The sequence below is a fragment of the Lepidochelys kempii genome, chromosome 9 (genome assembly GCF_965140285.1).
Source record: "Lepidochelys kempii isolate rLepKem1 chromosome 9, rLepKem1.hap1, whole genome shotgun sequence".
Lineage (NCBI taxonomy): Eukaryota > Metazoa > Chordata > Testudines > Cheloniidae > Lepidochelys > Lepidochelys kempii.
In genome coordinates this window covers 8,044,143-8,069,651 of record NC_136388.1, presented here as the reverse complement: position 1 = coordinate 8,069,651, position 25,509 = coordinate 8,044,143, and the positions used below count along the sequence as shown (strand labels likewise).

At 52.3% G+C, this 25,509-nt stretch overlaps 2 protein-coding genes across 6 annotated transcripts; one reads left to right on the top strand and one right to left on the bottom strand.

Annotated features, from left to right (window-relative positions):
• Positions 1 to 233: 233 nt before the first annotated feature.
• On the top strand, positions 234 to 18,948 carry LOC140917104 (uncharacterized). Of its 5 annotated transcripts, none has more exons than XM_073359196.2 (4): positions 234 to 317; positions 3,301 to 3,381; positions 14,764 to 14,842; positions 15,901 to 18,948. In XM_073359196.2, the coding sequence occupies exon 4, from the start codon at positions 15,922 to 15,924 to the stop codon at positions 17,095 to 17,097; it is 1,176 nt and encodes a 391-aa protein (XP_073215297.1). In that variant the 5' UTR covers positions 234 to 317; positions 3,301 to 3,381; positions 14,764 to 14,842; positions 15,901 to 15,921; the 3' UTR covers positions 17,098 to 18,948. The 5 variants fall into 5 exon arrangements, with proteins under 5 accessions (XP_073215297.1, XP_073215294.2, XP_073215292.2 ...); XM_073359193.2 differs by lacking the exons at positions 14,764 to 14,842; positions 15,901 to 18,948 and adding exons at positions 3,492 to 3,664; positions 5,616 to 8,490 and having other exon boundaries at positions 3,301 to 3,339; XM_073359191.2 differs by lacking the exons at positions 14,764 to 14,842; positions 15,901 to 18,948 and adding an exon at positions 5,616 to 8,490 and having other exon boundaries at positions 3,301 to 3,339.
• LOC140917105 (PHD finger protein 13) lies at positions 18,873 to 24,597 on the bottom strand. The gene is made up of 5 exons (XM_073359197.2): positions 24,217 to 24,597; positions 22,562 to 22,654; positions 21,716 to 22,325; positions 21,263 to 21,310; positions 18,873 to 20,945 (listed from the first exon to the last, which is right to left on the bottom strand). The coding sequence occupies exons 1-5, from the start codon at positions 24,325 to 24,327 to the stop codon at positions 20,719 to 20,721; spliced, it is 1,089 nt and encodes a 362-aa protein (XP_073215298.2). The 5' UTR covers positions 24,328 to 24,597; the 3' UTR covers positions 18,873 to 20,718.
• Positions 24,598 to 25,509: the final 912 nt, after the last annotated feature.

The window sequence follows — 25,509 nt, the reverse complement described above, 5'->3', positions numbered from 1 at the left end:
CCCCTCCCTCTCCCAACTCCCCCACCCCCTTGTGCCACAGCCCTTCCCACTGACAACTGCCCCCCCATCCTCCTGCCACTGCCCTCCCCCAACTGCCCCTCCCCGGGCCACAGCTCTTTCCTCTGCCAATCCCCCCCCGCCATGGCCCCTCCCCCGTCGCCACGCCACGCCCCCCCCGCCGAACTCCCAGCTCTAAGGCGGCGGCCTTCCCGCCCCTCCCCCAGCTCCTCCCATCACCCGCCCTTGGAGCGGGGGAAGGAGCCGGGGCGGAGCAAACAAGTTCTCAAGAGAAATTGACGACGCCGTCCGGGTGTTGGGTGAGGAAGTGTGGCGGTGCGGGCCCGGGGGGCTACGTTCCGGGTTTCCTGGCCGGGCGGGGGCTGGGTTTCCCGCCAGGGGGAATGTTGGGGGGCGGGGTGGGTTTCCCACCAGGGGAATGTTCGGGGGCGGGGTAGGGGCTGGGTTCCTTGCCGGGGGACGGGGTGGGGACTGGGTTTCCCGCCAGGGGGAATGTTGGGGGGCGGGGTGGGGACTGGGTTTCCCGCCAGGGGGAATGTTGGGGGGCGGGGTAGGGGCTGGGTTCCTTGCCGGGGGGTGGGGTGGGGACTGGGTTTCCCGCCAGGGGGAATGTTCGGGGGCGGGGTAGGGGCTGGGTTCCTTGCCGGGGGGTGGGGTGGGGACTGGGTTTCCCGCCAGGGGGAATGTTCGGGGGCGGGGTAGGGGCTGGGTTCCTTGCCGGGGGACGGGGTGGGGACTGGGTTTCCCGCCAGGGGGAATGTTGGGGGGCGGGGTAGGGGCTGGGTTCCTTGCCGGGGGGCGGGGTGGGGTGGGGACTGGGTTTCCCGCCAGGGGGAATGTTGGGGGGCGGGGTGGGTTTCCCACCAGGGGGAATGTTGGGGGGCGGGGTAGGGGCTGGGTTCCTTGCCGGGGGGCGGGGTGGGGACTGGGTTTCCCGCCAGGGGGAATGTTGGGGGGCGGGGTGGGGACTGGGTTTCCCGCCAGGGGGAATGTTGGGGGGCGGGGTAGGGGCTGGGTTCCTTGCCGGGGGGTGGGGTGGGGACTGGGTTTCCCGCCAGGGGGAATGTTCGGGGGCGGGGTAGGGGCTGGGTTCCTTGCCGGGGGGTGGGGTGGGGACTGGGTTTCCCGCCAGGGGGAATGTTCGGGGGCGGGGTAGGGGCTGGGTTCCTTGCCGGGGGACGGGGTGGGGACTGGGTTTCCCGCCAGGGGGAATGTTGGGGGGCGGGGTAGGGGCTGGGTTCCTTGCCGGGGGGCGGGGTGGGGTGGGGACTGGGTTTCCCGCCAGGGGGAATGTTGGGGGGCGGGGTAGGGGCTGGGTTCCTTGCCGGGGGGCGGGGTGGGGTAGGGACTGGGTTTCCCGCCAGGGGGAATGTTGGGGGGCGGGGTGGGTTTCCCACCAGGGGAATGTTGGGGGGCGGGGTAGGGGCTGGGTTCCTTGCCGGGGGGCGGGGTGGGGTGGGGACTGGGTTTCCCGCCAGGGGGAATGTTGGGGGGCGGGGTAGGGGCTGGGTTCCTTGCTGGGGGGCGGGGTAGGGGCTGGGTTCCTTGCCGGGGGGCGGGGCGGGGTGGGGTGGGGTGGGGACTGGGTTTCCCACCAGGGGGAATGTTGGGTGGCGGGGTGGCGTAGGAGCTGGGTTCCCTGCCGGGGGGCGGGGCTGGGTAGGGGCTGGGTTCCTTGCCGGGGGGCGGGGTGGGGTGGGGACTGGGTTTCCCACCAGGGGGAATGTTGGGGGGCGGGGTGGCGTAGGGGCTGGGTTCCCTGCCGGGGGGCGGGGTAGGGTAGGGGCTGAATCCCCTCCGGGGGGGGGTATGCTGGGGGTATGCTGTAGATGCCTGTGGGTCTGAGATCAGTGATGACCTACAGGCCAAAGGCTCCACTCCCTTAAGCTGTCCATGGCCCCTCCTTGGCTCTAGCACTTTATGAATTATAATTCACAGACCGGGAGGGTGCTCGAAATGAAATCTAACTTATCACTACAACCCCTCTATCCTTCAGGGGCAGAGGGTGGTTTACAGAAACCCACAGATGGTTGGCAGAGGTTTGCTCAGTTAACATGTACTGCATTAGGAATAAGCCTGCTTGGGGGCTGTATTTCAACCAGGGAACAAGTTTCACTTTTAAGCTAATAGGCTTGTTTTGAAGAGCCTATGGGGGTGGGGGTGGTAGAGTGTAATCATGAAAAATTCATATTTGGATGCTCTGTGAATTACAACTGCAGAGTGAGGAATAAATAAACCACCTTCCCCTGACAGTCACACACATGGATGCAGACTAGAGCAGTTCAAGTCATCCTGACAGATATGCCCGGACTTGTTGGCAGAAGGGACTATTTGAGTCACTGGAATCTGAACATTTTGTCTTGTCATAATCCTGGCACTGCAGCTGGAAAGACAGGGTGGGACCAGTGAGAGAAACATGGAGGGGGAAGTCAGTTTTAGAGCTATAAAAAAGCATGGTGTCACCATTTGATCCCAAGAAAATTTCACCATTCTGAAGATTATCATGAAATAAACAGCTGGGCCTGTTTGCAAAATGACACTGCCCCAAAACCCAACCAAGCCACTAAACTGGAGAGCCAGAATATAAGGTTTTAAAATCGGGGCAGAGGACAGGATAATGGCTGGAGGGTTACTCAGGGGCATGTCAAAATAGTGGTTACAATTTTTCAGTTCTTTAATTACAGTCTTTTAAAAGTTCATAATTACCATGTCAAGAGTGTTCATGCCACCCCTTAAGCTAACCCTCAGCCCCAGAACTGGTGAAATTGACTATCAGTCCTTCCAAATCTAAGGTTCCCCAGAATTGAAGAGAGGCAAACTGGGGCATGTTTGCTGAATGGGATTCTGCTGTTGGCTTTTAATAACTTTTCCTGCCAAAAAGAGAAGTGAAATCCCAGAGCACTCATCATTTCAGTGCTTTGATTTCCGAAAAGAATCGTGTAGCAAGTGGGCCTTTCAAGGTTGCGTAAACACACAGGAGGAGATTGGGCATTTTCCATGGCTCTGTTTGTTACTTTGGGGCTCTGAAGCACTCTAATCCCGTTTATCTCTATATACACAGCACTGCAGCTAGGCATGAACCTTCTTCATAGGCCAGCAGAGAGGGAGTCTCTACCCCAGGAGCCTCTAATAATATATTCTCTGGAGCTTCTTTACTTAATGAACAATCCAGTGCACACTTCCTTTAAGCAGGTTGAAAGATGTGATCAGCGGCAGCTTGGACTAGTAAAAGGAGCTTACTTGACCCTAATTCCTGCTGTTTCTCTTTTGCATTTCTTGCAGATTGGACAGTGAATCTCCGTGGAGGCCTTGGCCCTGCAGGTTAGCACTTCTGTTGCTGTGTTAGAGTTGCACACGCTACGGGTAAAGATTGGTTGGTTTAAAAATTTAGGGAAATGTTACTATTGGGATTTTAAAGAGTTTTTACAAATATCTAGAGTGTGGGACCAAGCAGTTGGCGTTTCTCTTTTTAGTATTTGGGCAGCACTTTCAAGATGGAAAGAATCAGCTGTTAGAATCTGGCCCAGACCCACTCTCTGGATGATCACCAGTCTCTTGTGATTGGATTCAACCACTGAATCCCACATGTTTCTGAGCCCCTGGATTTGGATAGAGACAGCTCTCGGTATTTCAGGCATACTCCCAGGTACAGATCCTATTTCTGAGACCTTTCTTAACATCCTGAAAACAGAAAAGGAGTACTTGTGGCACCTTAGAGACTAACCAATTTATTTGAGCATAAGCTTTCGTGAGCTACAGCACTAACACGGCTGTTACTCTGAATCCTGAAAACAGTGGCACAACCCACCCAGTCCCCCCAGTTGTTTAGTCACATTTTCCCCAGAGTTCATGGGCTCTGGGAGCTCTGGTTTTCTAGTTAAACCCTTCAGGGTCAATGTGGCACTAAAGCAATGAAAACAGGCTTAGCAAAGGAATTTCTTAAGCACAAATACTTTACTCTTTAAAAGCACAAGAGAGTTACGGATGTGTGGAAATCAAACTCCTGAACACAATACCCATTTGTCTGATCTTACCACCTCTGTGACTCCTGGGTTGGGTCTTATTCCTTAGGCCTGGCAATAGAACGGCCTCCCTTGCTTAGAGAAGCACCCCATATAAAACAGTCAATGCTGATGGCCCTCAATTGCTCTCTCAGCTTTTCAGATACAGTCTGTCCACTAGATGTCAAGGCTGTGCTACAAAATGGATGCTCTAAACCAGGGGTGGGCAAACTTTTTGGCCCAAGGGCCACATCTGGGTGTGGAAATTGTATGCTGGGCCATGAATGCTCACGAAATTGGGAGTTGGGGTGCAGGAGGGGGTGAGGGCTCCAGCTGGGGGTGCGGGCTCTGGGATCCGGCCAGAGTTCAGGGTGCAGGAGGGGGCTCCGGTTTGGGACAGTGGGTTGGAGTGTGTGGGGAGGGTGGGGGCTCCAGCTGGGGGTGCAGGCTCTGGGGTGGGGCTCGGGCTGAGGAGTTGGGGGTGCAGGAGGGTGCTCTGTCTTGGACTGAGGGGTTCAGAGGGTGGGAGGGGGATCAGGGCTGGGAGTTGGGGCTCATGAGGGGGTCAGGGTTGCAGGCTCCGGGTGGTGCTTAAATCAAGCAGCTTCCGGAAGAAGCGGCATGTCCCCCCTCTGGCTCCTACGCAGAGTCGCGTCCAGGCAGCTCTGCATGCTGCCCCATCCAAAGGTGCTGCCCCTGCAGCTCCCATTGGCCGCACTTTCTGGCCACCAGGGACTTCTGTCTTCACCAGATGCCATGATAGTAGTTCCCCGTCAGTGGGAGCTGTGGGGGCGGGAGTTGGGGCAGGGGCAACGTGTGGAGCCCCCTGCCTACATCTACACATAGGAGCCAGAGCGGGGACATGCCTCTGCTTCCAGGAGCTGTGCAGAGCCACAGCACATGTGGAGTGGGGCAAGCCCCAGACCCCGTTCCCTAGCCGGAGCTCGAGGGTCAGATTAAAACATCTGAAGGGCCAGATGTGGCCCCCGGGCCATAGTTTGCTCACCCCTGTTCTAAACTCTAGTCAAAGTTACATTCACCAAACAAAGCAAAATGGAATTAATGACTCAGACATCTCCCTAAACTTTCACACCAGCTATTATTACATTACATCCCCTCCCATTCATCACAGCTCCAGCTCTCATGAGACAGCCCTAGCTTGATACCCAGCCCTTCTCTGACCCCTCTCTGGGTCAGCTCCAGTTCAGTTCTGGGCTGGCTTCATTGGGTCAGAGCCATGCATACTGTGGAGTTGCAGGCCCCAAGAACCAGCTTGCTGCAGGGAGGCCAGACATCACACAGCCTTAAAGAAGAGGAATAAAGGGATGGGTGGGGCATTGATGTATTTGCATGACCACTCCCCGGCAGATACCACAGCCTGGGGAAGGGATTTGCATAGGGACAGAACAGAGACAAAAGTGTCATAACAGCTTAATATGGAGATACAGACAAATTCTTGCAGAGGGCAGCAGGGAGTCCTGCCTACATGGGGAGAGAAGGGACGTAATCCTCCTGAAGCCTCAAGCACAGCGGCCAGAGCCAGGAAACCAACCTAGTCTAGAGATATACACTCACCTTTCTCTTGTGCCCACACAGCGTGACCCCTGACACTGAACAATGGGGAGACCCAGGGAAAACCCTGACAGCACAGCCTCACCTCGCCAGGCTGCAACTGTGCCCAAAGCCACCCCAGCAGCACCTCGTTCCTCTGCCTTCTCCACCCAGGCCAAGACAACACCCACAGCCAGCCGACTGAAGAGTGCTCAGGCTGCTGGGAGTTCAGGTAGCAGCAGGGCACAGACAGACAAGCCAACCAGCAGCACCACTGCCAGAAGAGCTGGGCAAAGCTCTTCCCAATCAAGGGCCACTGCAGCACATGGCAGTGATCAAGGAGACACCAAGATAAGCTACAGAGTGACAGCTAAGAACCCCTCAGTGACTAGTGGAAGGAAACCCTGCTCCACAACAGCTAAAGCACCTGCCGGTGTCGACCCCTGCCTGGAAAGGAATCAATCCAGTTGCTCTCGGGCCAATACCACTGGCCGGGGCAAAGAAAGCAAATTTCCTTCCCTGCTGACAACAGAAGATGTGGTGAAAGTGGAGAGGGAAACCCGGGGCCAGAGGGACAATCCCAAGTGGTATGAGTGGCGGAAAAACCGCATCACGGCCTCAGTCGCACCCAGGATTGCTAACAGCAAGTTTGTCAATGGCAAGAGCTCAGAGGTGCCCCAGTCTTACCTTAAGGCCGTGGTGAGCTCTGGTTCCAAAGTGCAGACACCAGCCATGTCCTGGGGCACCCAAAACGAGAAAAAGGCAGTTCAGGCATATGAGGAGCTCCAATCCAGGAGGACAGGTAGGCCCGTGAAGGTGGAGGAGTGTGGCCTCTTCATTCACCAAGAGAAGGAGTGGCTCGCAGCCAGCCCAGATGGAATTATCAGAGAAGCAGATACAGGGAAGCTACTGGGGCTGCTGGAGGTCAAGTGTCCCTATAAGCACAGAGACAAGACAGTGAAAGAGGCCTGTAAGGACAAAGCCTTCTGCCTGGAAGTGGATGGTGAGTCCTACTCCTTGAAGAGAAACCATCCCTACTACACTCAGGTGCAGTGCCAGCTGGCAACAACAGGCTTTGACAGTGCTGACTTCGTGGTTCACACCAACAAAGATACAGTCATCACCTCAGTGGACTTTGATGCAGTGTTCTGGGAGAGAACTGAGCCCAAGCTGGAGAAGTTCTACATGGAGGCTGTGATTCCCCACCTAGAGGAGAAGAGAAGCAATTCAGTTTGGGCTAGGGAAGAATAAAGTAATGGGGACATCTGGCCACTACCCCACCAGGGACTTCTGTCTTCACCAGATGCCATGATAGTAATTTAATGGACTCTCTCTGGTTCTGCCACAGCAGAACTATGGGATCTAGAACATGATGCCTGCGGAGTCCTGGTCTACATTTAAAAATTAGATCTAACTAGCTACATTTGTTCCCTAAATGGTTTAGATAGGTCTACCTAACCTCCAGTGTAGACATGGCTAGGTCTTTTAATGAGCTAGTTACTGCTCAGTGTAGGAACTATCTTCAGTACAGCTGCAGCACTTCTCCAGTGTTGCTGTAGTGGCTGTAATATAGACATTGCTTGAGACTGGACTCTTCCTTCCTATTAAGATTGTAAGCTCCACGGGGCAAGGATTGTATCTCTCTTTGTCTCATACAGGAGTGGAGACACAGGGAATGATTTTCTGGTTCTGTCTCAGCCCTTGGCATTTAGTGCTCTGGGACTGAACTGATTCCCTGTCTGTGTAGACAACTTCACTGTTCTCTCAACATCTGCCCTCTTTTAAACTTCTTATTCCAGAGCCTGGCAGCTGCTGCAAAGTATCCCATCTCTAGGGAAATAAGTTGGTCTGTCTGTGAAATGGTCTAGTTCAGGTTTTAGAGAAGAAGATGGGTGAGATAATCTCACCAATCTTGTCTCTCATATCCTGGGACCAACATGGTTACAACAAAACTGCATAGTTCAAGGTTGTCTGGGGAGGGGACTGGATTCCATTTAATGGTCTGGGGTGTAAATTCAAGACTAAACTTGAATTTTAGTCTACCAAGGAATTCTTGCTGCTGTCGATAGCAGGTTTGCCAAAGATCAAACAAAAGGTATGGACTTTAAGGGGTAACTGAACTTGTAATTATGGGCCGCATTGTCAATTCAGCATCAGACAAAGGGATAATGTGTTCTGCTTTAGATGGACTGCTGTTTCTTCTCTTGCCATCTTCCCTCACAACCTCTTTCCCACAGTCTGTCAAAATGATCAGCAGTTAACTGCTTACATTTAAAGTGTTATGTTAGGATATAGATATTCAGGCCTGTCTGTAAAGGCCTATACTCTAAGAATTCAGGTGTATTCTTATCACTTGGCTAGTTAGGGGTATAAAAGAAAGAATCAAAATCACTGTCTGCCAGTGTAAGGTCCTTCTCTTACTGTGACAGTCTGAGGCCCTGTGCTTAGGCGAAGATCTTTGGCTAAGCAGCAGAGGCAGCCATAAGCTGGGAAGCAAATGGTCACATCCTCACATTCCAAACTAGTCACATTGAAATAAGGTGCTATTGGGCTGTTAGGAATACAATCCTGTCCTGATAGTGCCTATCACCTCCAGAGAAAGGGAAGTGCCTAGAAAATGTAAAAGGAAACTTAGTTTGATAGCATCCTGTCTGGCAAGAACTCACTTATCAATAGCTGGGATGTGAAATCCTCACTTCTGTATTGTTTTGTCATTATAGTTCCCACTTTGCTGTTGTTTGTCTGTATAATCTCTGTCTGGTTCTGTGATTGTTTCTGTCGGCTGTATAATTAATTTTGCTGGGTGTAAACTAATTAAGGTGGTGGGATATAAGTGGTTACATAATCATGTTACAATATGTTAGGATTGGTTAGTTAAATTTCAGGAAAATGATTGGTTTCAGAGTAACAGCCGTGTTAGTCTGTATTCACAAAAAGAAAAGGAGTACTTGTGGCACCTTAGAGACTAACCAATAGTCTCTAAGGTGCCACAAGTACTCCTTTTCTTTTAGGAAAATGATTGGTTAAGGTATAGCTAAGCAGAACTCAAGTTTTATTATATAGTCTGCAGTCAATCAGGAAGTGAGTGGGGTGTGGGGGGGAATGGGGGTGGGGAAATTGGAATCATGTTTAGCTAAGGGCAGAAATAGGAACAGGGAATGGGGGTGGGGAAATTGGAATCATGTTTGTTCCCATTTCTGCCCTTAGCCAGAGACACAGGTGTAAGGCTCTGTGGTGTCAGAGCTGGGAAGGGGGACACTAAGGAAGGAAACTGGAATCATGGCTTGCTGTAAGTTCACCCCAATAAACATCGAATTGTTTGCACCTTTGGACTTCGGGTATTGTTGCTCTCTTTTCATGCAAGAAGGACCAGGGAAATAAGTGGGTGAAGGAATAAGCCCCCTAACATGTTAGTAGGGTTTGGAGTCCACCCATTACCCCATGAGAATGTGAACCATGAGCACAGGCGTGTACCTGATGCGGTTCACCCCATCCCTGCTGCCTGTCCCTTTTGTGGCATGAGGGAGACCCCGGCTTGTGTGCACCAGGTTGCGGCCTCTTTTCTGGCTCCTCTTGGACCCACTTTTGCGTTTTCTCCCACCTTCTCATCTACACACCCAATCTGTGGCCCCACAAAGTCATGGGACCTCTTCGTCAACTTCCTAGTGATGGCGAAAGTGGGCATCTATAACACCAGGGAGAGGATGTTGGCTGAGGGGGTTCTCTGCGACTGTGGGGCCTATTTCTGTTCCATTCTCTGAGGGGTTTCAGAGTAACAGCCGTGTTAGTCTGTATTCACAAAAAGAAAAGGAGTACTTGTGGCACCTTAGAGACTAACCAATTTATTTGAGCATGAGCTTTCGTGAGCTACAGCTCACTTCATCGGATGCATATCGTGGAAACTGCAGCAGACTTTATATACACACAGAGAATATGAAACAATACCTCCTCCCACCCCACTGTCCTGCTGGTAATAGCTTATCTAAAGTGATCATCAAGTTGGGCCATTTCCAGCACAAATCCAGGTTTTCTCTGAGGGGTCTTCAGTCATGGGTGGACTTATGCCCACCTGCTTCCCCTGAACCCAATAGGACCCCATGAGAATTTGGGGGAAGGGGTTACATCTCAGAGCTACTATGTCAGGCTGTCTGCAGATGCAGGAAGACAACACTGCATCCATCAATTAACCTTTCAAATCTGAACCAAGTATAACTACACAACCGTGAGATTCCCCAGATACTTTTTTTTAAATTAAAGTTTATTTCTTCAATAGCTGACTCTGCCATGTGTGTCCCAGCAGTATGTAGAGTAGCCTATGTCTTTGAAATCACTGCTTTGGTTAATTTCAGTTGCTCCTGTTTTGGAAACTACAAGTGTCTAAATAAAATATTCACTTTGGGTGATTCTCTTGTGATTTGTAGAGGGAACCAGTTGTGGAGCTACAATTAAGCCAGGGGGTCTGGATAGGGCACTGCAACAGAGGGGCTCATTACCAGGAGTGGGTGTCTGCTCACACACACAAGAACAGGACACCCAGTTTGAGCTGCTTGTATTAACATATGGGCCTTGTACCATGGGGTTGTGCCTGCCTCCCAGTTTCTCCCATGGTTGAACTGGTGCTTTCAGTGGGTGTTGGAATTCCCCCATTTCCAGAGTTCCTCACAGCCCAAGGCTACCACCACCACCCTTGTAATCAATAGGGCTGTGCACATCTCAAATAGTAATAAAAAAAACAGTGGTAATTTCACTCCCAAGACCCTAGATGAGACCTGTTTTCAGCTGCTTACATCACAGATGGGGGGAAAATGCCATCAGTCCTATCTCTCTCTCAGCCTGTGGCTAGCAGATACATTCTAGTCTGAGATTTTAGTACCCCAGCTTACTGTCTCCTACCTTTTCCACTGGGAGACTGCATCTGAGCCTGATCTAGTTCAGAGCCCTGGTGTTCTCCCTACTCTTTACCCTATGTTTGTTTGCTCAATTTCACCTCATTCTGCCTACTTTTACTCACCCTTGCACTTCCACAACTCTTTCTTTCGCAGGGCAAGAGACTTGTACTCTTCAAACACATGTAGACAGACTCTTTCTTCCATGCTTTGGATTTTTAACTCCCCAGGATCCACCAAACTCCCAATGAAGACTGTGAGCCATGGTAGAAAAGACATGGCAAGGGACCATTCCCACCCACTGCGTTCTCAGTCAAAGTTGAGATTCAGGGACACTCACCCCCAAGTGGGATTAGAGGCGAGGCTATGAAACCAAGACAAGGCCACAACGATTATTGCAAAAGTACTATATTATATACATATTACTCCAGCCACACTCCACAGGGCAAGGACCAGAATTTGTTATTTTACATAATTTCAATAAAAACGTGACTACAAACTATAAAAGTGTAAAGTATTTCATGGGCCTAGGTTTCCCACTGCAGGAGACGGGTACAGGGAGTGAACCCTCCCAATGCGGGGGATTGCTGAGTGAGGGGAAGATCGCCCATATGCCCTTCCCCCCAATAAGTGGTCACATGGGAGCCAAATGCACAAGTATGAAAAAAACCCTTTAGAAAAATAAGGGTGGAATTGTGATCTTAGGTTCCTTCCATGTCCCCTACCCCTCCATGTCCCTGATGACCCCAAAAAACAGGTCCAACTCAGTATCAGCATAAATCCCCTATGAACAAGCATCAGTACACCTGCAATCATATGACTAAACCAAGGGCCTCCAACACAAGAGGAGTGGAGTCTTTGAAATGCAGCACAGAAGGTGCAAAAGGTACATGGGTCTTGTTCTGTGGGGGAGGAGGACAGTAAAGAAGAATTAGAAAATGGGATCTGATTCTTAGTGCATGTGGAGCTCCGAAGAGACCAACCAGCTCAGTTGTGTCCTCCGCCTAGGGTGACCAGATAACAAGTGTGAAAAATCAGAAACGGGGGTGGGGGGTAATAGGTGCCTATATAAGAAAAAGCCCCAGATATCAGGACTGTCCCTATAAAATCGGGACATCTGATCATCCTACCTCCCCCTGAAGAAGAGAGAGGAAGACAGAAGACCAAATACCCTGTCTAGAAACTCCATAGTCAGCATATCCCATTCAAGGGCCAGCAATTTGCATAGCAGATGAGGTTCAAGGCACAAGACCCCCAGTCTGTATGAGGCACTAACAGTCCCCAAATTTGACTGAGGAGCCAAGATTGCCAAAACCTGAGAATTATTCAGGGGAGAGGACAGTTCAGAAATAGAAGCCTCACCTGTTTCCTGCTCTCTCAGGACTTGGTTCCCATCATCCACCAAACTTTTATGAAGAATGCTTCCTGGCAGGCAGCCCAGCAGCAGAAGGGGAATACCCGAGAGCCATTTCAAGGGGTTGAGATTGATCTGCTTTTGCCCAGGGTGGTTTTACTTATTCTCTGCTGCCTGTGGACTTTCCCTCTTCCCCCTCCCATGAATTTTCTGAACTACCCCTGCTAACTAACTGTTTTGGTCTCCGTGCAAGAGACTTCAGTGCAGCTGGAAGTTCCAGAGCAGAGAGGACTCCATTTTACGGTTTAACAAGAACGGTTTTATACTTTTCTAAATGTCTTTTACAAATTATTTACAGTAACTTCACTCTGCTCACCACCTCTGGAGCTAGTGAGTGCTGTCAGATCAGATAGGGGCTACCCTTTGCTTAGTCCGGGTGAAACGAGTTTACAGGAGGGAGTGCTCAATTCAGGTCCTAGGGCAAATCACCACATTTGACATTGATTGGCCATAACAGCAGAGAGGACAACTTCCTTTCCACCCCCTTAGAGGGTGTTACTCCAGGGCATGGTGTGCAGAGGGAGAAGCTTGCCCTCCGATCTGGGCTGTATCTGCTATATTGAAAGAGGCCCATAGCCTCTGGGCCTAACCTCCCTGACACCTTTCACCAGCACTAAACTCAGGCAAAGGGTGAGAGGAGCCAACCATTGGGGACAGGGGAAGGTTGGACAGCGCATCCCACCCCCCCCAAACCTCGCTCCCAGCTGAGTTAGTGGCTTGAGGAAGAGAGCTCACCCCGCTACTGAACAGTAACCCCACTGCCCCGCTCAGTGCCCCCTCTACCCTGCTGCCTAGACCTAACCCCTCCCCCCACGCACACTGACAGCGCGCCCCTCTCCCGCTCCCAGGCGGTGGGTTGCGCGCCCCTGACTGGGGACTGGGGGGGGGGGGGGGAGAGAGCGGAGTGGTCACGTGACGCGGGCGGTTAAGCTACCGGCTTTTTTCCTGCAAACCCATGGCCCCCTTTTCCTCTGGGCTGTTTTGTTGTGCTTCCACCCTGCCCCGCCCCCGCTTCTACCTCGCAGCCAATGGCCTGCGAGGACGTTTTAAGAAAGTGAGCGGAGGCCCCTGATTGGTCGGGCCATCCCGCTCATTCTTTTGTGTTTTAAAGAAAGAAAAGGAGAGGCGGCGACTGTCGCTGATTGGCTCCGCGGGGCTACTTGAAGAGCCTCGCCGGCGGGCGCGCGGCTGGGGCTGTCGTTAGCTGCGCTGAGGGGCGCGCGCCGTCCGGAGCTGCGCTGGTCCGGCCCGCCCGTCGCTTCGTGTGCGAGCGGCCCGGGCTTTCGCCTCAGGTGGGGGCGGGGGCCCGGCCCGGAGCCGGGGGGCTGTTCGGGCCCGAGCCTGGGCTCCGAACCGGGCGCGGGGGGGGCTGGGGGCTGGGCTCCGTCTGCACGGCTCTTTTCAGCGCCGGAGCGCGAGCGGGAGTGACTCCGGAGCGCGAGCGGGAGTGACTCCGCCGCGGGTCCCTTTCAGCCGTGTGGACGGACGCTGGCGCCAGTCGCTGGCGGCGGCGGGGGGGGGGGGAAGCGCGCCCCCCAGGGGGTGGATTTGGTTTCCCGCAGTGCGGGGTGGGCGCTTGTCTCCGCTGCCTGCGTGGGACTGGGTTGAGACGGGCTCCGTTCCCTGCTGGGGGGGGGTATGCTGGAGACAGGCTTGTTTTGAAGAAGCGGTGGGGGGGGGCGGCGTGTAATCCTGAAAAATTCACTTTTGGCTGCTTTGTGATTTGCAGCTGCAGAGTGAGGCATAAATAAACCCCCTTCCCCTGACCGTCTCTCCCATGGACGCAGACTAGAGCAGGTCAAGCCATTCTGACCAATGTGCCCGGACTTGTTGGCAGAAGGGACTACTTGAGTCACGGGCATTTGACCATTTTGTTGTGTCCTAATCCTGGCACTGCAGTTGGGAAGACAGGCTGGCACCAGTGAGAAACCTGGAGGGAGAAGCTAATATTAGGGTGGCAAAGAGTGGGTGTCACATGTGATCCCAAGAAAACTTCACCATTCTAAAGATTAACATGAAATAAACAGGTGGGCCTGTTTGCAAATTTGACACTGGCATCCAAAAGCCCCAGTTGAGCCACTAAACTGGAAAGAAAACCAGGATATGAGAGTAAAGGCCCTTACATGGGGGTGGAGGACAGGAGAATGGCTGGAGTTACTTGGGGGATCAGGTACACTTTAATTGTAAATATAGTGGTTACAGCCTTTCAGTTCTTTAATAACAATGTTCATTATTGCCAGGTCAATAGTTCATGCTAACACCACTCCCTGAGAACTAGTGAAATTGACTATCAACCCTTCCAAATCGAAAGTTCCCTTGTATGGAGGAGAGGCAGGCAGAGGCATGTTTGCTAAAGGGGACTCTGCTGTTGGCTCTTAACTCTTACTACCAGAAAGGGAAGTGAAATCCCAGGGCATCCATAATTTCAGAGGCTTGATTTCTGAGAAGTGATGTAGTAAGTGGGCCTTTCATAGTGGAGCAGATGCAGAGACCTGGTTCTCCCAGGAAGCAATTGAGTATTTGCTATGGCTTGGTTTGTTGCTTTGGGGCTCTGAGAAGCACTAATCCCCTCTGTGTCTTTTTACCTAGCACTGTAGCTGGGCATGACCCTTCATAGGCCAGCATAGAGGGAGTCTTTGCTCCAGGAGCCTCTAATTTACTCTCAAGTGTCTTTGTTTAATAATCAGTACAGTGTGGTTAGAAGCAGCTTGGACAGGTAAAAGTACCTCTGGACGAGGAAACAAGAAATCAGTTCCATTCCTGGCACAGACACCTGCTCTCAAACAGCCTTGGCCAAGTCACTTCACTCTCTGCATCAGTTTGTCCCTCTGCATCATGGAAATATACTTTCTTGATCTTAATTCCTACTGTTTCTCTTTTGTATTTCTTCCAGATTGGACAGAGAATCTCTGTGGAGGCCTTTGCCCCGCAGGTTGCCACTGCTGTGGTTAGCATTGCACCTAAAGGTGAAGGTTGGTAAGCCTGAAAATTGAAGGAAATATTACTATGTTATTGGGCTTTGAGATTTTAAAGAGTTCTTACAAAAATCTTGTACTTGTTAAGAGTAACAGACCTGTGGACAACAAGCGCATGAATGCAGTTCCTGCTGGTCTGCAAGTCCTGGGTTTGGTCTGAGTCCTTGTGCACTTTTCACTGCCTTCTGGTCTGTTCCTGTTGCTGCTGGTAGTGGAAAGGGCTGGCCTCCCTTGCTTAAAGAAGCACCAATTATAAAACAGTGCTGCAAGATAGGAAGAGGTCTAGATTTGAGCTCCCCGCCCCCTCAGATTGTGTAGAGACCCATTCAGTCAACGGCCCTACCAGTAGAAAATCCATTGTTCCAGTAGGAAAGCCTCATTGAGTGTTGATGTTCCTTGATTACTCTCAACTTCTCAGTTTGTCCACTAACTGTCAAGGCTGTGCTACAAAATGCGTGTTCTAATGAGCTGTAGTGATATGAAGTTTTCAATAACAAAAGGTGTTCACAAAACAATGGGATTCACAATGACTCAGACATCTCTCTAAACTTGCACATTTAGCTGTTGCATTACGTCCCCCCAAATCCATCACAGCTCCAGCTCCCATGGGACAGCTCTAGCTGATACCTACTCCTTCCCTGAACCCTCTCTGGCTCAAGCTCCAGTTCAGTTCTGGGCTGGCTTCATTGGGCCAGAACCATGCATACTGTAGAGTTGCAGGCCCCAAGAACCAGCTTGCTGCAAGGAGGTCAGACATAACACAGCCTTAAAGAGCGATAAAGAGAGGGCATTGATGCACTTGCATGCTCCTTACATCCTGGCTTGCTTGGCAGACACCACAGCCTGGCAAAGGGGCTTGCATAGGGGCAGAGGTTTCATAACAACTTAATATGGAGATAGACACATTCTTGCAGAGGGCTGCAGGGTGTCCTGCCTACAGGGGGAGAGAAGGGATGTGTAATCCTCCTGGAGACTCAAGCACAGAGGCTTCTGCCAGAGCCAGGAAACAATCTGGTCTAGGGTTGTACACTCACCTTTCTCTTGTGCCCACACAGCGTGACCCCTGACACTGAACAATGGGGAGACCCAGGAAAAACCCTGACAGCACAGCCTTACCTTGTCAGGCTGCAACTATGCCCAAAGCCACCCCAGCTGCACCCTGTTCCTCTGCCTCCTCCACCCAAGCCAAGACAACACCCACAGCCAGCCGACTGAAGAGTGCTCAGGCTGCTGGGAGTTCAGGTAGCAGCAGGGCACAGACAGACAAGCCAACCAGCAGCACCACTGCCAGAAGAGCTGGGCAAAGCTCTTCCCAATCAAGGGCCACTGCAGCACATGGCAGTGATCAAGGAGACACCAAGATAAGCTACAGAGTGACAGCTAAGAACCCCTCAGTGACTAGTGGAAGGAAACCCTGCTCCACAACAGCTAAAGCACCTGCCGGTGTCGACCCCTGCCTGGAAAGGAATCAATCCAGTTGCTCTCGGGCCAATACCACTGGCCAGGGCAAAGCAAGCAAATTTCCTTCCCTGCTGACAACAGAAGATGTGGTGAAAGTGGAGAGGGAAACTCGGGGCCAGAGAGATAATCCCAAGTGGTTTGAGTGGCAGGAAAACCGCATCACGGCCTCAGTTGCACCCAGGATTGCTAACAGCAAGTTTGTCAATGGCAAGAGCTCAGAGGTGCCCCAGTCTTACCTCAAGGCTGTGGTGAGCTCTGGTTCCAAAGTGCAGACACCAGCCATGTCCTGGGGCACCCAACATGAGAAAAAGGCAGTGCAGGCATATGAAGAGCTGCAGTCCAAGAGGACAGGTAGGCCTGTGAAGGTGGAGGAGTGTGGCCTCTTCATTCACCAAGGGAAGGAGTGGCTCGCAGCCAGCCCAGATGGAATTGTCAGAGAAGCAGATACGGGGAAGCTGCTGGAGGTCAAGTGTCCCTATAAGCACAAAGACAAGACAGTGAAAGAGGCCTGTAAGGACAAAGCCTTCTGCCTGGAAGTGGATGATGAGTCCTACTCCTTGAAGAGAAACCATCCCTACTACACTCAGGTGCAGTGCCAGCTGGCAACAACTGGCTTTGACAAGGCTGACTTCGTGGTTCACACCAACAAAGATACAGTCATCACCTCTGTGGATTTTGATGCAGGGTTCTGGGAGAGAACTGAGCCCAAGCTGGAGAAGTTCTACATGGAGGCTGTGATTCCCCACCTGGAGGAGAAGAGAAGCAACTCAGTCTGGGCTCAGGTAGAATAAAGTAATGGGGACATCTGGCCACTACCCCACCAGGGACTTCTGACTCCACCAGATGCCATGATGGATTAATGGACTATCTCTGGTTCTGCCCTAGCAGAACTATGGGATCTAGAACATGCCTGCTGAGCCTAGACTCTTCCTTCTTTAGATTGTAAGGTCCATGGGGGCCAGGATAGTATCTGCCTTTGTCTCCTACTGAGAGACAATGATTTAATGGTTCTGTCCTACTGCAGAACAAATACTTTTGGCATTTGATGCTTCCATGTGTGTGCAAACAAGTTCAGATTACCAGATCTCTGGGGAAATATGTTGGGTTGTTACTCACTCTGGAGGGGGCTGGGTTCCATTTAATGGTCTGGAGTAAATGTTCAGGACTAAACTTGAATTTTAGTCCACCAAGGAATCCTTGCTGCTGTCAGTGGCAGGCTTGAAGATAAAATGTAAGGTATGATTCTCACTTTTGTACTGGTGACCTTTCACATAGGAAGCCTCTGAGTATGACCCCCCCATTTAATAAATACACTTCATGTATTAACACCATTATAAATGCTGTAGGTAAAGTGGGGGTTGGGTTGGAGGCTGACAGCTTGTGACCCCCCAAGGGCTCCTGACTCCCAGTTTGAGAACCCCTGCTTTAGGGAGTAACTAAACTTATGTGCCTTATCGTCACTGCAGCATCACACAAAGCTGTTTTTTCCCATGCTGCCATCTTATATTCACTCCCACCCTTCTTTCCCAGAGTGAGCTTAATTGCTGATTGTTTAACAGGCTAATTTTATATTTAAAGTATTCGGTTTTAGCATCAGTCTTGCCCCCATGTGAATGTGAGGGAAGGAGCTTACATCTCAGAGCTACTCTTCCTGCAAACTCAAGAAGAAAACACCATCAGTTAACTTTTCAAGGGTGATGCAAGTACCACCACAACCAGGAGAGATCCCAACTTTTTTTTAATGCAAATTTATTTCTCTAGTAGCAGACCATGTCATGTACATAACTTGCCTTGGTGTATGAGATCACTGTTTTGTTCAAATTGATCCTGTTTTAGAAACTAAAAGTAATCTAAACAAAACATTCATTTTAGGGTGTATTTTTGTGTGATTTTTTAGAAGAGGCTAGAGCTTGATTTCTAAGTAACCACAGAGGCCAGGATAAGGCATGTGTGGGGTGTCTAGTTGCAGAGAGGGTTGGTGTTTTGAGCTGCTTCCACAGATATGCTCAGAAGTGTGGTAGCCTGGGGTTGTGCCTGTCTCCCACCATTGAAGGGATACTTTCCCTTAGGTGAGGGAGATGCTCCATTTCCATAATTTTCTTTTCTACAGCACCATTGGTGTCAGACCACTACCATGTAATCAATCGTGCATTGCATCACAGATGAGGAAAGATTTCATCAGTCCTAACTAGAATCTCTCACTGCACCTGACTAGCACATATGGTCTAATCCTAGGGTACTAAAATCTGATTCTCACCTTTCCAAGGGGGAGACTGTGTCCATGCCTGACCCATCTGAGAGCCCTGGTGCTCTTACCTACTCATTCTACATTTCTGTTCACTCAACGTCCCTGAGTTAACACCACCTACTTCCCCAGAGCAGCAGGCTTGTACTCTGCTTTGGACTTTTAATTCCCCAGCATCCACCCAATTGTCAAAGATGACTCCATAGTAAAAATGATAGGGCTAGCAGCTATACCCCCAGCACAGCCAAAGGAAATAGTCACAGAAACTTACCCCTGAGGGGGAGTTACAGGTAAGGTCATGAAACAATAAGGCCACAAGGATTATGGCAAAAGTACTTTATTATATACATATTATTCCACCCACACTCTTAAGAATTTGTATTTTACATAATTTCAATAAAAGTTACTACAAACTATAAAAGTGTAAAGCATTTCAGGGGCCTAGATTTCCCCCTACAGGAGAGGGACATTGCTGACTGATGATGTCTCATGGCAGCTGAGTACACAAGTTTGGAAAAATAGAGAGGAATTGTGATCTTAGGTTCCTTTCATCTCCCCACACCCCTCAGTCACCCCAAGCAGCAGAGGCCCAGCTCAGTACCAACATGTAGCACAGGAGTCAGCACACCTGCAGTTTATATGACTAAATCAAGTGCCTCCAGCACAGGGGGAGCAGCATATTAAATGCAGAAGGCACATGGGTCTGGTTCTTTGGTGGGGGGTATACAAGGAGAATTAGAAGATGGAATCTAATACTTAGTGCATGTGGAGCCCCTAGAGACCAGCCAGCTCAGCCATGTCCTCCCTGAGGCAAGGGAGACAGAAGACCAAGTATCCTGTCTAGAAACAAAGGTGTGCTCATAGCAGGCACATCCAATCTAAGAGGCAGCAATTTGCATAGTGGATGAGGCTCAAAGCAAAAGACCCCTTAATCTGTCTGAGACACTAACATTCCCCAAACTTTACTGAGGAGCCTAGATGGCTAACACAGAATTCTTTAGGGGACTGGACAATTCAGACAGAAGCTTCACTTTCTTTCTGCTCTGTCAGGACTTTGTTCACATCATCCACCACACCTTCACCAAAGATGCTTCCTGGGAGACAGCCCAGTGCAGAACAGTAGGGGAAGTCTTGAGAGCCATTCCCAGAGGATGAGATCTGCTTTTGCTTAGGGTCTGCCTGTGGCCTCACCCTCTCCCTCATGAGTTTCCAAGGGTTCCCCCCCAAAACTGTTTTGGTCTCCTGCCACAACTCCTTAAATCCCCTCATACAGGAGACTACAGTGCAACTGGAAGTTTGGGAGCAGAGGATTCCATTTTACAGTTTAGCAAGAATTGTTTTATAATTTTCTAAACATCTGTTACAAATTATTTACAGTCACTCCATTAATATTTACAGTAACTGCACACTGCCCCTCTCTTCCAAACCTCTGGAGCTAGTGAGTGCACTCAGATCAAGGAGCTACTCTTTGCTTACTCACATGAAGCAAGTTTGAAGGCAGGGTGCTCAACTCAGGTGTTCACCTCACTATAATTGAGGGGCCATGACAGCACAGAGGACAACTTCCTTTTCCTCCCCGAGAGGGTGTCACTCCAGAGCATGGTTTGTAGAGGGAGAAGCTTGTGCACTCAACAAAGCAGATACAGCCCAGATTAAAGAGGACATTAGTCAGGGGGGCGCTAGCCAGGTGACAACTTTCACCAGCACTAAACTCACTCTTAAGAGGTTGTCAGGAAAGGAATTGGACACCAGTGGGATAAGTCTAAGCAGCCACCATACCAGAGGGAAACTACTTGGAGTAGGCTCTCCTGGAGTGCCTGGGGGAAAAGCACTGAGCCCTGTTTGTGAGACAACAGGCAGGTTTCTGGCTGACCTACTGCACTGGATTCCATTCAGAGACACACTTCTCTTGCTGGACCCCACTGCATTTGCAAAACTGATGTCTCAACTGCATAGTTTACATGACCCCCACAAGAGAAAGATTGAGTCTCAACATGCCAGCTTCCTAGAGTTGGAAGTACAGGGGGCATGCCCAGCAAAAATGCTCCCCCTTTCCAGTGCCACCGGCCTCCTATGGTCACTGTGTATCGATTGTCTAGCCAACTTGGGCTATAGTCTTAGAACAAAGGGCCCCCACCCACAATCACCATGTCTCTAGGGGAGAGAATCAGTCACAGAAGCGTTTGCGGGGCACTGTCCTGGCTCGGTTTGAGCGACGGATCTCCTGTTTGGCGTCACGGCATCTCTGGCAGATGAAGACCTCAGGCACGTTGGATTTGCGAATCTTGGCACAAGATAGATGGATCCAGGTGGTGCATTCGTTACACTCTATCATGGGTCTCCCTGCAAAGGGCTTCAGGCAGAAGCAGGTTATCAGGTCCCAAGCATCATCCTCTGGGCAGGAAAGAGACAGACCTCCATCAGAAAATGCCAGACAAATCCAGTTTATAGCATAAGATTATGCATGCAGGGGAAGGCAATATACATTGTCCCAGGGGCATGAAGGCCTATAGGGATCAGCACTGACCCCCCACAGATGATTAGCGATCAGCTCTGAAGAAAACCCAGGCCTGTCCTACACTGGCCTGCATTCCCCTCTGTTTGGTTCAATCCCCCCCCCATCTCAGGAAGAAAACCAGCAGCAAAGCAGGACTCCCAGCTCCCTGTGCTAGAGAGGCTACCAGTACCACACATAATGGGGTCCCACTCACCTTCTGATTTGGTGTTGGGAGGTGCCACCATGAATTCTACAGGTGAAGCTGCAAAAGGAAAAAGAGCAATTCAAACCAGTCAGATGCTTAGTTTGAGAGAGTCTCCCAAGCTGAAGAATGAGTCTGGACTCTGGCTCCAGCACGGTTTGCACCAGGGGAAATAAAGACTCTGACAAGCTGAGGCCCAACACCTAGATTCTGTACTTTGCAGTTCCCCTACTTCACCTCTTATTGGGTGAGGCTAGGACTCCAGTAGCTGTGGGCTCCCCACAAAGCCAGTGAACCTACAGTTCCTCCACCTGGAAGAAAGCAAGGTACTGGGCATTGGAACACAATGCAGCTTTGCAGTGAGAACAAAGCATTGACATAACCACCTATCCAGACCAGGGACATCTTCCCCATTTTCCTACAGACCCCTCCACACTCCTCATACAAACTAGTTTGGAAGCTTACAATTGAGCTGGGAGCGGACACTGCTTGTACCCTCCTCCTCTTTGCTTTGATCCAAGGTATTCTGACAGCTGGAGCTCCTCCTCTCCTCAGGGCATGATTCCTGCTCCTTTGGTCGAAAATAGCCTCCTACTGGCACCTCACTCCCCTGAACCCCTTGTGTCCAATCCTTTTCTTCCTTCATGAACTCCTCCAGCAGGGACTTGGGGCGGAGCTCACCAGCTGGGACAACCAAGGACTCGAGACATTTTGCCATTACGTAAGGCGCCTGCTCCTCTAGTACAGCCGACTCTCTCCTCTGCGGTTGAACATCACTTAAATTCTTCGTGCCAGCCAGTGTCATCTTCTGTTCCATCTCTTGATCCAAGATGAGCTTCTTTGCAGACAGTTTCTTCTTCTTGGTTTGCTGGGGTCGGGCTGCATAGAAACTGCTGGGGAAGTCAGGGCAGTTCAGGAACAGGTTGCCCCCTTTGTACTTGGCGTTCCTGATCCTCCCCTCATCTGGCAGGACTTGGGAATCAGAGGAATGGGATGAGGCCCAGCTGTCACTGTCCTGAGTGCTGCCTGTGCTGTTCTGGGGACTCATGCTGCCTCCAAGGGTCCAGGGTTCATTCTGCAAGAAGGACAAAGAAAAGCACATAGGATCTGCACAAGACCACACCACAGATGTGGTGTTCTTGGAGTGACTGGGGGAGAGAAGAAGACATGAGCAGGAGAAATGACATAGCAGGAAGTCCCCAAACCTCAATGCCAAGAAAGAAAGAAGAGGTGCCAGGTCTGTCTCCCAGGACATTGGCCCCTTCACACAACACTAAACAATGACACAACGCACACACCAATCTGTTTTACCTCCTCGGGGTAGGGGATGTAGCCAGCATAGGCCAGCACGAAGGTGCAGAACTGGTTGAAGTCCTCCACGGTTCTTTGTCTTTTCTGTGGCGGCTGCAAAGAATGACATTTTATTGATTAGAGTCTCTACCTCCAGCCTCAGACTTGATGGCTGGAAAAAAATGTGACCAAACATTGTCTGTAGTTAAAGGCCAAGCTGGCAATGACCAAATCTTATGCTACAAGGTGCCATTGTGGGAGTCAGAAAGGACTGTGTGTGCAACACCAGCCACCAAGCAACTCCATTACACGTCCAGCACATACAGCCCTGGAATGCCTGAGCAACATTCCCCACAACCAACCAGCACAGTCCCAGACTGTCCAAACTCCACCACAGAAGCCTGCAGTGCCCAGCCCACCCAGGCGACCCTCCTTTCTCCCAAACCAACCCATACATTCATTGTGCCTAGATAGTCCCCGTCAAAAATACACCCAGAACCTGCAGCCATAACCCATACAGGCATCCCCACTACATCAAATCTACCTGCACACAATGTGTAGAAAGGAACTATAATACAAAAATATTTGAATATTGAGTTTCTACAAGGTTTCTAAATAGGGTGAATCCCCCAAAGTTGTGGAAGAGCCCCCAGCAATGAGCTCCATTTATCTGCAGTCTCAGGACTGGGGTGTTTGTGGTAGGGACCATGTTCAGTGCCTAAGGAAATCCTGCTCTGAGATCCAATGGAAAGGATAACGGGCCCCTACACAATTAACACAGGAGAGTTCAGACAAAGCCTTGAGCATTGGACTCTAGGGAAACATCCTGCCCTGATCCCGGAGTCTACAGCTCTATGGAGGGGAATCAAAACATCTGTGCCACAATGGCAGGGGCACCTGGGAAGAGTTTCCTCTCGGGACAATCAAGTTGCCTATTACGGAACTCCAGGGTCCTGCACAGAACAGCCTCTTGCACCCACCTCCTTCAAGAGGAAGGGAAATGAAAGCACTGCAGCCAATCCCAGCCAGCACAGGGGCACTTATCTGACTGACTGGGGATAGGCCATATGGGCACAGTGCTGCCATTTACTTCAGCCAGGCAGTCCATGCCAGCCACCCAAGGCCAGTGAAAAATGGCTGAGCCCGAGTCAAAACCAGCAGCTTGGAGGCCCCCTCCCTGCTGGTCTGCAAGCATCTAACACTTGGCACTACCAGAAAGGCCAACTCTCCAGCCCCTCACTCCCAACTCTGAAGGGCTGTACCCCAAACAGCAGAAGGGGAAGTGCAGGATAAACACTGAGGGAAGCCTGGAATTTCTGGGGTGTGGTCACATCCCACCCCCAGAGGTCTGTCTCCACCCAACCACCCCTCTTCCCCAATGGCTAGAAGGGCAATCACTTCCAGCCATAGGGAGGGCACCTGCCCCCTGGGGAGCAGGGGGGAAAAGCCTTTATTGCCTATGGTGGGTGGGAGGAGCGTCCCACCCTCACTCCTGTCAGAGTTACTGGCCTGAAGGAAAGAGCATGCCCAGGGCTACAGAAAGCTGACTACCCTCAGCCACACACTCTTCTCCCAATGCCCAGACCTCCCCCCTCACACACACACACTGCCCAAAGCTTATCCCCACGTGCTCCCAGTGCCCAGACCTACACCCGCCGCCCCCACATAGCTGACACCTCCTGCGGAAGGGGCAGGCAGTGGAAAAGCCTGTTAGCTGCGGCACCCAAGCGCGATCCACCCGGGAGCCCGCCCGGCCAGGGCAGAGGTCCCCAACGGAGGAGTCCCATTATGGAGGATGGAGACAGGCTGAGCCCGAGCCCGGCGCTTCCATGAGGAGCAGCCCCCGAGCCGCCCTCGGCCCAGAGCCCGAGATGGAGCGAGGAGTCCAAGGGCGGGGGGGTCCCTCCCCCGACATCTGATCCCGCCCAAGATGGCGCCCGCGCAGCGCTGCCGGTCCTGCCCTGAGCCGGCCCCCCACGGGGTCACTCCCCGCCGCAGGAGCGGCCCGGCGGATCCTCCGGAGGGAGCCGAGTAGGGGCGGGGGCAGGCAGGGGCCGGAACACCCCCCCCAAAACGTGTGGCGGCACCCACTGCCTTTCGGGGTTCACAGCCCCCCCCAGATACACCCCCCCCGGTAAACAGCCCCCCCGGTAAACAGCCCCCCCAGACACACAGCCCCTCAGAGCCCCCCCGGGTAAACAGCCGCCCACCCCTCAGATACACCCCCGGCACACAGCCCCTCCAGTGAACAGCCCCCCAGAGCCTCCACCCGCCCCGGCACACAGCTCTCCCCAGAGCCCCCCGGCACGCAACCCTCCTGCCTCCCCGCAAAACCCGGACCAGCGCACTCCGCCCCCTCCCCGGCCGGCTTGGCCCCGCTGGTCCCCCACCTCCCCCCCAAAGCCTAGCCCCGCACACAAAGAGCCCCCCCCTCCGCCTTCTCCCCCACCCCCCCCGCACACAGCCCCCCCCCTCCGCCTTCTCCCCACCCCCCCCGCACACAGCCCCCCCCTCCGCCTTCTCCCCCACCCCCCCCGCACACAGCCCCCCCCGCCGCCTTCTCCCCCACCCCCCCCGCACACAGCCCCCCCCCGCCGCCTTCTCCCCCACCCCCCCCGCACACAGCCCCCCACTTCACAGCTCCCAGCCAGACACGCAAGCCCTATCCTCCCACATAGGTTCTCCCCCACCCCCCCAGCCCACAGCGCCCCCCCAGCCCGGCACACGGCTGAGTCCGGCTCCCGTCTCCAGAGCGTGGCACGCAGCCCCCCGCCCAGATCGCCCGCGCCTCAGCCCGGCCCACGGAACCCTGCCCCCCACTCCAGAGCTTGGCACGCAGCCTCCCCCCCCGCCCGGCCAGCCACGCCACGCCGCTCCTCCCCCCAGAGCCTGGCACACAGGGTCCCCCCCCGAGCCCCCGGCACCAGCAGGCCCCTGCCTCCCCCCCACGGGGCAGAGCCCCCCGGACA